Source organism: Zea mays, chromosome 1 (genome assembly GCF_902167145.1).
Source record: "Zea mays cultivar B73 chromosome 1, Zm-B73-REFERENCE-NAM-5.0, whole genome shotgun sequence".
Lineage (NCBI taxonomy): Eukaryota > Viridiplantae > Streptophyta > Magnoliopsida > Poales > Poaceae > Zea > Zea mays.
In genome coordinates this window covers 20,146,724-20,159,789 of record NC_050096.1, presented here as the reverse complement: position 1 = coordinate 20,159,789, position 13,066 = coordinate 20,146,724, and the positions used below count along the sequence as shown (strand labels likewise).

General features: G+C 43.6%; 2 protein-coding genes across 2 annotated transcripts; one reads left to right on the top strand and one right to left on the bottom strand.

The window, feature by feature from the left end:
* Positions 1-208: 208 nt before the first annotated feature.
* LOC100383506 (Putative pumilio homolog 7 chloroplastic) lies at positions 209-6,574 on the top strand. Its single transcript, NM_001176154.1, is given in 5 exon segments — positions 209-1,790; positions 2,176-2,338; positions 4,604-4,767; positions 5,779-6,043; positions 6,126-6,574. Coding segments are annotated over 5 exon segments (2,085 nt in total). The 5' UTR covers positions 209-402; the 3' UTR covers positions 6,231-6,574.
* Positions 6,575-7,884: 1,310 nt separating this feature from the next.
* On the bottom strand, positions 7,885-10,704 carry LOC100281229 (uncharacterized). Its single transcript, NM_001154148.2, has 6 exons — positions 10,451-10,704; positions 10,215-10,285; positions 9,841-9,929; positions 8,756-8,867; positions 8,317-8,407; positions 7,885-8,213 (listed from the first exon to the last, which is right to left on the bottom strand). The coding sequence occupies exons 1-6, from the start codon at positions 10,565-10,567 to the stop codon at positions 8,052-8,054; spliced, it is 642 nt and encodes a 213-aa protein (NP_001147620.1). The 5' UTR covers positions 10,568-10,704; the 3' UTR covers positions 7,885-8,051.
* Between the last annotated feature and the right edge of the window lie 2,362 nt (positions 10,705-13,066).

Below are 13,066 nucleotides of genomic sequence, written 5' to 3'. Positions count from 1 at the left end.
CTCTTCCTAAAAGATCCCTGAAATGCGCTGCACAGGGCTGTTGCGTGTCCACCCATGCGAGTGCAGGACAGCAGGAGGTAGAAGGACCAAGGAAGAGAGCTGACCAAAGCCGCCAAGCCCAGCCCTGAAGCCCAGTGATTGGCTATAAAACCGCACACCCCATCTGCCGTCCTCCGGCTCTTCCCTTTTGCATGCCTCACCGGCCTCTCCACCTCCCCTTCCGCCTCCCTGCACTACTGCTAACCCCTGCTCCCCAATCCTGATCCACCCCCACACCCGATCCCCTGAATCGCCGTCCCATCACCCCGCTCCGGGTCTGCGATTCGGGTTTTGATTTCCCATCGTTTGGGAGTTGGGACTTTGGGTTGCGTGCGTGTTCGAGTGTTCTTGATCGCTATTGAGATGAGGACCGCGAAGGCGGCGGCGGAGTGGACGGAGGACAGAGAGCTGGATTTGCTTCTCGGCGAGATCCCCCAGGTCACCTCCCCGCAGGGGCGGCAGCGCGGGGTGGGCGTCATCGGCGACGGCAACGGCGTGCATGGCGCCTCGGGGTGCGACGGGTACGCTTCACCAATGCGCCTGGGGGGCCGACGGGTACACTGCCCCCCGGGGGGCGACGGCTACGATGCGCAGCGCCACGCCAAGGACGCTTACTACGACATGGTCCTGAACCGTCGCGAAAATGGTGCTCCACTCCGCGGCGGCGGCGGCGGCGGGGATGCAGAGGGCGTGGGCTTCCCCGCGCCGTCACCGGTTCCAGGACCATTCATCGGTAGCGTGGTGCCGCCGCCGCTTGCGCTGGGGGTGGACTACCCGGAGCAGCAGCTGGTCGTGAACCAGCTCCAAAGCCTGCGCATCGGGGACGCGCAGGCCGCGCTCCTGCGCCAGGGCCCAGCGCCAGTCATGAGCACGACCCCGATCGAGGTCCCCGCAGCGCACGGCGCCTACCACGGGTACAACTTCGCGGCGTCAGGTTCTTCCATCCGCCATGAACACGTGTTCCTTGATCAGGCCAAAGCTGACGGGTACGTTGCAGCACGGCCGCATCGCCTCGTGTCGGACGTTGGCCTGGATAACTTTGGTGTTTTTCCCAGAACCCTGGACACCAGCACTGGCATTGGTTGGGGCCAAGGTTTCGTGCAGCCTGATTTCGCCCAGTCCTACCTGCTTTCCAGTCAGGCTGGTAATGCATATGGTGGTGTCCCTGTGGCAGACAACGGGTTTGTGAGAGGCAGAAATCAGTTTGAGGCATTCCATCCTGACAGCAGTCCCACTGAGGCGGGTGCGGAGTTTTTCAGCTCGAATCCCGCTGCCCTTGATTTCCGAGGTGGACCAAAGCGACACTATGCATATGGTGCTATTCCTGTAGCAGAGGCGTACCATTGCGAGAACAGTCTAATGTTTGGTGGGAAGAACATGAACTTCCTGGAACGTGAGAGGAAGAGGAGTTTCCGGCGTGTTAATAACAGAGCACCGGAGCTTGGGAATTTGAGGACTTTGAGGTTTGACGATGTGGTTCGTGTCAAGGAAGGATCCATCTACTACCACATGGCCAAGGATAAAAATGGGTGCCGGTATTTGCAGGACAAGTTTTTGGAAGGGAAGCATCATGTGGATGCGATCTTTGAAGGAATCATTAACCACATTGCAGACCTTATGATCAGCAGTGCTGGCAACTATCTTGTACAGGAGATGGTGGAAGTGTGTGATGAAGGGCAAAGACTGAGGATCATCTTAGCGCTGACGCAGGACCCTGTGAAGATGATTGCCATCTCTCTAAACACACATGGGTAATTATCTTTTCTTCTGGAAAATAATCAGAAAAAGTGTATCATGATTCCTGTCTGACATTACAAACATTTATATTTAGGATGTGGCCAGCATATCGTGCATATAGTCTTATAAAACTTTGTTTTGTACTGTTTTGCACTGTAGGCTGTACTGTTTATAGAGTGGATTTTGAACTATAAGGTGGGATAGGTAAGGCTGATGTAGACAGCCTTAGCAACCAATTAGGATAATTGTTGATTTTAGAATGTTGTGCTTTGGGGTCAGTATAATAAAGTACACGGGCATCAGAACAAGTGTGCTGTGATGCTACATTGCAATGTGACCCCTCTTGTTTAGTAAGGGCATGCAATGATCTGATGATTCTATTTTATTTATTTGTTCCAGGACAAGGGTAGTACAGAGATTAATAGAGAAAGTTACGAGCAGAGAGCTGATTATACTCATTATTTCAGCCCTACAGCCAGGTTTCATGCTACTTGTCAATGACCCCAATGGTACTCATGTAATACAGAAATGTCTGGCAAACTTTGGAGCTGAGGATAACAAGGTACATAACGATTCCTACTAGTTTGTAAACTTGTTTCTTCTATTTGTAAAAAAAAATCTGCCTTCGAGTAATAAGTGGCTGTTGCATTTTAATCATCTTATTGACTTTGATACTTTTAATAACTGATTCATAAGTTAGATAACTGATGCTAACACATGGAATTTACTGGTTGCAGGAGTAGAGTTAAGCATATCATAATTTCAGCTAGGAACTCATGTTCATATGCATCTGTAATCGTAATCAGACATGTTTTTTTTTGAAGTGGGGTATTTTCTTCAAAAGTATATATGCTTGCAAACAGTGGCGGACCCAGGAATTAAAGATAGCCTAGGCAAGATTACACCACAATCGTTTGTGCCTGTGCTTACACTATAGTGCTTGCTTGCTTCTATCTAGAGCTCATATATTTAGACTTGATTTGCACTCTTCGATTGACGAGGCAGCCCAGGCCGTGGCCTGCGGTGCCTGGGTGCCTAGTCCGCCACTGCTTGCAAACCAACGAATGTTAAGTCTACTCATCTCTATGTAAATTCTCTTGGATCTTAGCATTTTTTTCGTGACAAATAATATCCATGACTTTGTGTACAAACCAAACCACTCTAGTTTACTCTCGTACATGCTGTACATGGAATTTGTTTGCATTTGCAAACAGTATGATACTATGATTTAATTCTTAATTTTGTGTATCAATGAATTTGTGAGGTCTGGTTCACCTGAATCCAAAGTTATAGACAGAATTTGAGACATTTAGAAAGCTTGAGATCTGGAAATGACATTATACACTAGATTCAACTAAGTTCATTAACTAATAACTAAACTATGGCTATGCTCAACTAAATTACCAGTATTTAAGTGTCGAGAACCATTTCTGTATGCATATCTTGTTTTTGCGGTGGTGATGTCTACTCAGTCGGTAGGAGAAAACCGTTCCCACGATATTATATAAAGAAAAAGCTCAATCGGAGCCCCGACCAAGAAAATTCACGAAAGCTGACCCCTGTGCACCATGAGGGCTTGCCCCCTATTGGTTAGACCTTTACTCGTGCTTTTAGCCCTCTCAGCCCCTACACGAGGATCCGCCCTCCATAGGCCAGTCCATCTCATATGCACAAAACCATGGAAACCAACGAGTAACCTTTTTTACCTCAGCCTGAAATTTGCTTCCACTAGGATTCAAACTCAGGACCTCAGGAGTACTACTCAGACCACCTAACCAACTCAACCAGAGGCCCTTTTGATATGAGATCTTGTGTTTTTTAACCTCAGCGGTGATGATGTCTCATGATCAACCTTAAGGTGTTTTATCATTTGTTCTGAACTTGGGTTTGACTATGAGATCTTCTATTTCTTCCCATTCAATATTGTATTTGGCATGTACCTTGTGCATGGGAAGATATTTTTTTGTGCTTACACATGGTTTTATATGCACTGTGATAGAGAATTATTGAAACAGAGACAATTGTGTTCGTAATTCTCAACTAGAGACGGCAATAGGGACTTGATCACCGATTACCCACGAGAGATTTCTCTATTAGGGGATGGGGATGGAGGCAATTTAGTCCCCACGAATATTGAGACGGGGAAATTTAGTCTCCATCGGGTTCGTGGACATGGATGGGGAACCATTGTCCATCCATGTTCCCCATATACTCGCCCCGCGAACTCCTCTCGTTCTATATTAGTCTCTTGGCATGTTAAAATTCTACCAAAAACTTAACACGACCTAGTATATTAGCAAACTAAACTCTAAAGTAGATGGCTTTTGTTATTTTAAATTTTGCTTGTTCAATCTATATTGATTTGATATCATCAATTTGTATTTGCCTTCACATGTATTTTTTAACGAGAGCGGATTCCCCCACGGAAAAATTCCTTGTACGGAAATGGGGATGGAAGAAAAACTCTCATAAGCGTTCGAACGAGGAATTTTCCATCTTCGCAGGACAGAGATGGAAGCCAGCCCCCAACAGAGAATTTCCCACTGATATCTCTAATCTCACCACCTCAAATTATCAAGTGAAAATAAGTAAATACCAAGTTTGTTACAGTCTGTGTACTCAAAATTTCATATTATTATAATTATCTTGCCTGAAATCAATGTGGTGTTGTAAAATTATTATGGTAGCAAGCATATGGTAAGTATGTTTTTTATCTTACTTTACCAGAGTACCGGTAAACATACATATGCTAAGTATGCATTGATCTTATTAACTTATTTTACTAAAATATCTACATACGTATTTATATTTTACTCTGTTTAAACAGTTCATTTTTGAGGGCGCTGCAGCCAACTATTTTAACATGGCGGTACAACGCCATGGATGCTGTGTTCTACAAAAGTGCATATCTACTGCACGTGGTCGATACCAGGCCAATCTAATTGTGAAAATATGTGCTCATGGCTTTGAGCTTGCTCAAGATATATTCGGGTAAACCCTTAGTCGCTTATATTGTATTCTGTTGCCAAAAAACAGCATTGCATTGTGCTTGTTTTTCGAACACATTAGTGATCTATCTGTAGATTGTAGACATAAAGTCTTTGTACCTCAGTGCACTGCTTTTGTAGGTTTCAATACTGATGATCATCTCATATATATATATATATATATATATATATATATATATATATATATATATATATATATATATATATATATATATATATATATATATATATATATTTTATTGTACAAGGCTTAACTTTGTTGGAAATAACTTTACACCATTGACTTAATTTTAGTGTAGCAAATGTTTGTTCTCCCTTGTTTATATAAACCTGTATATGAATATAGTATCTAGATTCAAATCTATGTATGTTTCAAAAGCTTCCTGTGTAGATTTTTTTTGCCAGAAGATACATATTATCATAACGGGGACCATGAAACTTAAAAATGTATGGATAGTGTTATGAACTCTGTGCCAAGCCGCTTACTAGATGAACTAAATGGTTTCTAACTATATTTTTTTTTTCAGAAATAAAGTGAGCCCGAACTGTGCTGAAAGTAACTATACTTCTAACTTCTCATAGTCTATAGCAAATTGATTTCCGTAACTCTTGTTTCAATAGGCAGGTATTTGACCAATTCTCTTGGATTGGCAAGGAATATTGTTCATTTCATTAATTGTTAATTGTCACTCCAAGGGGGTTGATTCTAACTGGGGATACAAGTGCGACATATTTTTGGTCGTTGGGTCAACCCAAAACTTGCAAAAATGAACTAGAATGTTGTGCTTCCTAATTAATTTAGGAAGAGAAATGAAATGTACTAGTTGACCCACAAAACACCATTGGGTACACTTGCATCTTTAGTCCTGACCCAATCGACTGAAACAAGTCTTATTGATTTAGGAATTCATTTTGAACCAGATAGCAAAACTCGGAACTGTATCAACTCATCCCACGAAACTAAGATTGATTTCCCATTTCCCCTTTGTCCCAGGAACTATGTGGTCCAACATGTTTTGAAACAGAAAATTCCTTATGCAAATGCACGCTTGGCATCTCTGTTTGAAGGAAAGTATATATATCTCTCAAAGCAGAAGGTGAGCAGCAATGTGGTGCAGAGATGCATTGAGTTCTTCCCAGACGATGCCAAAGCTGTCATAGTGCATGAATTCCTCTTGCTCAGAGGGTCTCATTTCGAACAACTGGTGACAGATCCTTACGCAAACTATGTCATTAACACCGCCCTTAACAACACCAGGGTATGCAATATCATCTATTTAAACCATTCGGTATGTGCAACATTGCATTTGTCATCCTCAAGTATTTTTCTCTTCATGGCAGGGCCATCTGCTCAATGCCCTTGTTGAAGCGATCCGCCCTCATGAGGATGCCATCCGAACCCACCCCTGCTGTAAGAGGATCTGCAGGTTCCTGTCCAGGTGGTGAAAGTTGTACCATCTGCGTGCCTTTGGTACCAGGAGTAAGGTCGCTGGCCTGTATTCTCGATTGTTGTCAATTTATTATGTTCACTAGTTATCACCCATAATGTACTCCTCCACGCCGCTCTACATGAGCCCGGCCAGAGTTCAGAAAGGCAGGTTTTTGTTGCAAGGTGTAAAAGAAGTCTACCGCCCCCCGTCGTGTCTTCGGTGGTGTAGTTTTTTTGCCGCACGTTTGTCCTGATGGTGTTGTAGAGTTGTAAAAGGAACCCGTGTGCTTTCACCCCCTTAGGTTTGTTTTGTATCTGCTGTACTGCTTTCCACGTTGGATTCTATGAATTGTTACTGTTTAAAAAAAAGTTAGGGGTGTTTGATTTCTATAGACTAGTTTTTAGTATTTTAGTCCTTAAGTTGTAAAATATGAAAATTAAAATAAAGTTTTAGTTTTCGTATTTTGTAATTCATAGATTAAAATAGAATAAAATTGAGGGACTAAAAATAAGTCACTAGAAAACAAACACCTCTTACTGTTGGATTTACATAACCGAAAACAAACACCTCTTACTGTTGGATTTACGTAACCGTGTGTTTTGAGCAACAAGATCACTGTTTCATTGAGAGAGCTGTATACATTGTGTGCTGAAATTATCAGGTTTCTTACTGGTTGAGGGGGTGTTTGTTTCTAGGGATTATTTTTAGTCTCCATTTTGTTCTATTGTAGTTTCTATCTTGTTAAATACGGAAACTAAAACAGTTTTAATTTTCGCATTTTGCAATTTAGAGACTATTAAAATGAAATAAAATAGAGGAACTAAAAATTAGGTCCTAGAAATCAAACATCCAGTGACATCCACTTTGATGAATATTTTTTCCTTCCGCGATTAGCCGGTTTCCTGATGAAATGGAATGCCTCGATGTTGGATTGGAATGGAATGGAAAAGTTCCTGCTGTGAAATTGAATGTCGATGCTGAAACATCTCATTGCCAAAAACAAAACAAAGAAAATAGGATCGATAGAATAAAATTGCATAAAAAGAAAATAGGATTGGCAGAATGAAATTGGATGTGATTCATTAGAATGAAATACACTAATATAACTGAATATTGAAGGGGATATGAAATACCCTAATATAACTGAATACTGAAGGGAATATTTGTTTCAGCTTCTGAAGTTTTCTAATGGAGTTTTCACCCTTTTTTGCATGTCAAAGACTCAAAGTATTTGGTAATTCATGTGGTCTAGACAGTCTATCGTCCACCAGAGAAACCAATAGTACATGTCCAGCAATCCGCCATATAATTTCCATGTCCACGACAGAAACAACGGTGGCGACTTGAGCACGTACACCCCTACAGAGAGATGCGGTGGCGGCTAATATTATTCTCTCAAGCACGCTAGCCCCTCTGTGTATATGAGTCCATTAGCATTTTTCATGGATCATAATTGTCTCTTAGCCATATAGTCAACAGTTTTCACCTTTTCCCTATGGACTCTAAGTATTTGATCATTCATGTGTAATAAGACTGATACTCTGGCTTGCTCTTCTTATATGATATGGCAGAGCTCCTGCTAATGTTTCATCAAAAAAAAGTGAGATGCCCTTACCTCCACAGATTTTGTCCCTTGTGTCTCAAAAAGTTATATCCTAGTATATGATAACTTGCTAAACAAATCTGTACACAGAAATTGGCTTCTCGCTATGGATGTCAGTATATCACTACTGGACGTCTGGGCGAAAACACACTCTTCGTCATAATCTCTCTGAAAGTACTTAACTCGATGTTGCAGTACTGCTGTAGCTTCTCTGAACACAAAACTGTCGAAGTCTCAACAGGAGCAACCGCCTGATTTCTGCTCCAGCTGCGCGGCTGCACCTGAAGCCGACGAACCGCTGGCAGGTCTGAGGTTTATGTCGACCATGTCTTCCTGCTTTCCTGACGAAAGTGCGTCCAGTCCTGGAAGGGATCCAGCGATCTTGCGGAACAGGGGCTGCAGGATTCAAATTTTCAGATGCTTGAGCAACCATCGATATCAAGGGAGGGTTTTTGCTTGTGAAAGGGAAGGGGAGCAAATGTTAATAAAGAGTCGGGACCTTGACGTTGAACCCAGCTTTTGCACTGGTCTCCATGAACATAGCACCATGCTCCTGTGCTTTGGCTTCTCCTTCGTCGGTGGACACTTTCCTGGTGACATCCAGTGAACAAAAAATCAGGATACCTGTCAAGTTCATTGAAAAACTATATCGCAAGAGTGACTCGTTCTAATTTTACCGAGTAGATGGGGTATTGGAGATGGAATACGGAACCGATGCTATCATATTATTTATATAAAGAATGACTGGTTAAGGACCTGATCTAAAAGTTTACTCCTAATTCCTAAACCATGTAAACGGGTGGACTAAATGATGGAGTAATTTTTAAGTTAGTTCCTCTCAGTAGTTCATGTATTAAACAACTCATGACTAAACTTTAGTTGGACGGACATCTACAGGTTTTGGTGATCCTAATATACCCTATTTCACAGATACAAACCTCTTGTCGACAAGGTCAGTTTTATTTCCAACGAGGAAGATGAGCACGTCTCCACCTCTTTGCGTGTTTACTTCCTCGATCCACTTTGACGTGTTCAAGAATGACTGCCTGTCTGCAAAAGAACGACATGAGATGAGACTGGATACTATTATATTTAGAGGGTGTTTAAATGCACTAGATCTAATAAATAGTTAGCTAAAAGATTACTAGTGAAATTAGCTAGCTAACTATTAACTAAGGGTCTGATTGGAACCATTCAGTTTTTAAGAAATTGGCTTATGAAAATTAGGGTGGTTCCAAACATATTAGTTTATATCTCAATTTATAGAAATTGGATTTATAGTTTCTTAAAAACCAATAAGCTAACCTCTCGTAGTTAAAATAAAACTAATTTTTTAAAAAACTGGATTGCTTCTTAAACCTAATTTATTAAAAATAGCTAATAGTTAAACTATTAGCCAAGATGTTTAGATGTATCCAACTAATTTTAGCTACTAACTATTAATTCTATTATATTGACTGAGGCCTCCACAAAATAAAACGTCATTTGAAACAAACAAGTCGACGACGTACTAGTATTCTAAAACAGAAAAGCTGGAAATCATCGGCGTGCCTTGCTGCATGGACCTTTCGTCTGGAGATTATTCAACATGCTGAATTTTCTAAATTGAAAAACAAAAACAGCGGCTATTCAGATTTTCTAAACAAAAAATACACCATATTTTCGGGAAAAAAAAGCTTCAGATTTTCTATTCAAAGAAGAGGACATATACGGTGCACATATTAAATCATCACTATGCATATCAGGTCTAACATCTTTGATTAATCATTATAATTTACAAATAACATCTTCTACCACTATATCCCACCACGACAGAGGGTGTACTTAGCAAAATATATGAAACATTAGATTTAAGATAAGTGATGATGATTTAATATATGCACTATATGTACTAAATTATCATGTGTAGCACATATGTTCTCTTCCAAGAAATCAGAATTGGCGTGTTACAGCTGCATTAGTGTAGAAAGCAAAGGCACAGACTGTACGCTGGCGGTCTATCTTTTGGAGACGGTCAACTTACCGGTCACATCGTAAACGATGACGGCTACGGAGGAGTCTCTGATGTAGCTCGGGATCAGGCTGCGGAACCTCTCCTGCCCAGCTGTGTCCCTGCACGTTCACAAACAAAACTCTCTCTGTCACTCAAACCCATGTTTATTCGCTTCGAGCAAGTGCTTTGACTGCTTTCGGCGTACGATCGAAGGAAAGGAAAAACCCGGACGCCTTGATCTTCTCTCCATTCGTTACTCATTTTTACTAGTCCTAGTGTACACACGCTAAGGAATTGAACTCCAAGTGGAAGTCAAAGCATCGATCGACAAAATCTGCGCGTTCAGTTCATAGCCGAGGAGGATTCATCGTAGCGTTGAAGAAAAGCTGCGTGTATATGCATACCAGAGCTGAAGGCGAACGGTGCGGTCCTCGAGGTACATCGTCTTGGACAGGAAGTCGATCCCGATCGTCGCCTGCATCACGCACGGGGGAGCGGATATAGCGGCGGCGGCGGCAGCAGCACGGACCCACAGGTCAGAGTCAGATTTCGACGACAGGTTCAGTAGCAATGATCCTGCCTGAAAACATACGGGACGAGGGAGATGGGAGCCGAAGATCGTCGGCGGGCGGAGACCGACCTGGTAGGTGTCGTCGAACTTGTCGTACATGAAGCGGGTGATGATGGCCGTCTTGCCCACCGCCTGGTTGCCCAGGAACACGAGCTTGTACTTGGCCAGCGCTGACACCACCGCCATCTCACCGCACACCGCCGGAGCTTTGCTGCGGCTTGGCGTACGTCGTCGCGATCGACGCTGGGCGTCTGGAGACTTCGATCGAGGAACCGCGCGAGGAGTTGCGAGTTGGTTGTATGGGGGGTTTGGACGCTTGGAATGAGGAAAAGGGAGGAGGACCGGTTGCTTTGAACGGGGAAGATGGGGTCGCTTTCGGCGTTTCGAATTAGGCCGTATTTGGCACGGCTTTATTTACAACGTCATGAGTTATTGTAAACTGTTTTTTTTCTCTACATACTTTTTAAAATAGCTCTATAGATGTTTTTTTCTTTTTAAATGCTTGTACAAAGAAATAAAAAAAGAGTAGTTTTTTTGCAGTTTTCTCCTTTATTTCCCCATCTTAGTTACGTTATTTTTGTTAAATAATCCCTTTAAAATAACCTAGCTTTACCTAGAAAACTGCTTCAAAAGGTAGGTAGTCTGTTTTTTTATCGTGGGGGTGGCCCCGGCCCAGGAAGAAGAAGCAGTAGTTTCTTGCACCAGCTGTAATGCAACGTGCCAAATTTGCATTCCCTTTTACACCACGGAACGTAGGAACCGGAAACTTTTTTCCCGAACAGAATAAAGTCTCATTTGGACAGCTCCACCTTCAAAAAATTTGGTAAAATTAGTGGAGCAGATCATTAGCGGCTTCAAAAAAAATGTGAAACTAAAATTATAAGCCTTTAGAATATATTTGAATAAGTTATTTTGTTTATTATTTAGATTAAAAAAATATTTTTAAAACTATTTAGATTACAGCTCTATGTTAAAGCTGTAACATGAGCCATCCCAAACACGGTAAACACGCCTTGTGCGAGGGCGAGTCCAAGCTCCTAAGTCCATACCAAACACGCCGGTTTGACTTTGTGCGAGGAGCATATGGGCATTGGCTGCTACCAGCCCTCAACCGCAGGCCCTTGTTGTTGGGCTAGTCCAACTTTCTTTTAAATGTGCGTTTGGGCCAGATTGTAGCGGAGCAAAGTGCAGTGCCCAGTAGGCCCGCATCAGAAGAAATGGCCTTGTTTTGCTGGGCCACAGCTTGCACGTGCAGCCCATGCACGCAACGGATGCACATGCACCTGAGCACAGCACTCGCTTCACATCAACTCCGGTAAATGAGCTGTGCGGTGAGTCGATAACATTAACAGCTGCCTCTACAATTCACCCATCCTGCCATCCACACGCTCGAATCGAACTGAACGCAGAGGCAGATGCCATGTCCACCTATTCACATAACAACGACGTGCGTACGCTATATATAAAACAAAAGGTATATAAAGCAAATTAATTAAATGGCGACGTTAGCCGAACGCAGTGGCAGTAAATAGTAGAACGATAGCAACGGTCAAGCAAGCCAACACCTACACCTGCGCCGCGCTACCACGGAGGTCGGAGGGTGACGTAGTTCACAGCGGCAGGCAGAGGAGCAGGCTGCAGGGCAGCAGCAGAGAGAGCCGTATCCGAACCGTAGGAGCAGCGCTTCGCGCTGTGCACACGAACTGGCAGGCGGCAGGCAGAGCGGGCAGCTGGTGTGTGTAATGAGGGCCGGCTCGCCGGGGTCGATCAGATCGGTACGGGGGGGCGTGTAGTAATCGCCGCCTTAAAGGCCGCACCCAACTCAGGCGAGCGAGCCACACCGCCGGCCGCGGCCTGCCTGCCCGCTGCTGCGCACCAATGGCGACTACTAACTCCCCGTATTAATTGCCCGGCCGGAGTAGAGTGCCGGCGCCGCAGCAGCGGTCTACGTACGTAGTATACTCGTCATGTATTATCCTGTTCATGTGTATCAATCAACTGGAACGACGACGTGGGTGAGTGAGTGAGACACAGCAATTCTGGTGAGGTATGCAGCGCGCGCGTATATACAGTACTCTCGATCGCGTTCAACTCGTTCATCACATCGGCGTCGGCAGGTCGTCATTCCATCAACAGCGGCCTTGACCGCCGCGTACTTTCGTGTCTTCGGCTACGCTTGCCTTCGGAGTTCGGATTCCGTTTCCCCGATCCATCGACTACTGGCCCGGATACGCAGCAGAGAGATGCTAACAGTATCATCATCATTGGCAACATTTATGCTTGTACAGTTGTCGCCAACAATTTTATGGAGACACAAAACAAACCTGTGCTAGGCATGTCGATCGTCGCCCTGGCCACGACTCCGACTCTCCCGGCCCGGCCATGGCAACTGACGGTTTCAGCTGCCCTCTGCTCTACGTATTGAATTGAAGCACGTCGTTTTTTTTTGGCAAAGTACGTACCAACCCGAAGTACTTCTACCGCAAGGGTAAACCAGAGTGGTTGTGAACTAGAAACACCCTAGCTTAGGTGTTGCGACAGAGATAGAACGTGTAGCATGTGATTGTAGTCATCCGGGTCGTAATTTACGGCTTACATTTTTATTTAATGATCACGTCGTTTGTTTTAACATGTTTTGAAACCGAACTTCAGTGCCACACATGTACAAGGACATATCAAAATTCT

Excerpts from the sequence above, each read along its gene's own strand:
- LOC100281229 (NM_001154148.2), bottom strand. The coding sequence starts at position 10,567 with ATGGCGGTGGTGTCAGCGCTGGCCAAGTACAAGCTCGTGTTCCTGGGC. Across the intron at positions 9,930-10,214 it reads ACCGTTCGCCTTCAGCTCTG|GGACACAGCTGGGCAGGAGA; the intron begins GTATGCATATAC and ends GTGAACGTGCAG. Across the intron at positions 8,214-8,316 it reads AAGCTGGGTTCAACGTCAAG|CCCCTGTTCCGCAAGATCGC; the intron begins GTCCCGACTCTT and ends TGAATCCTGCAG.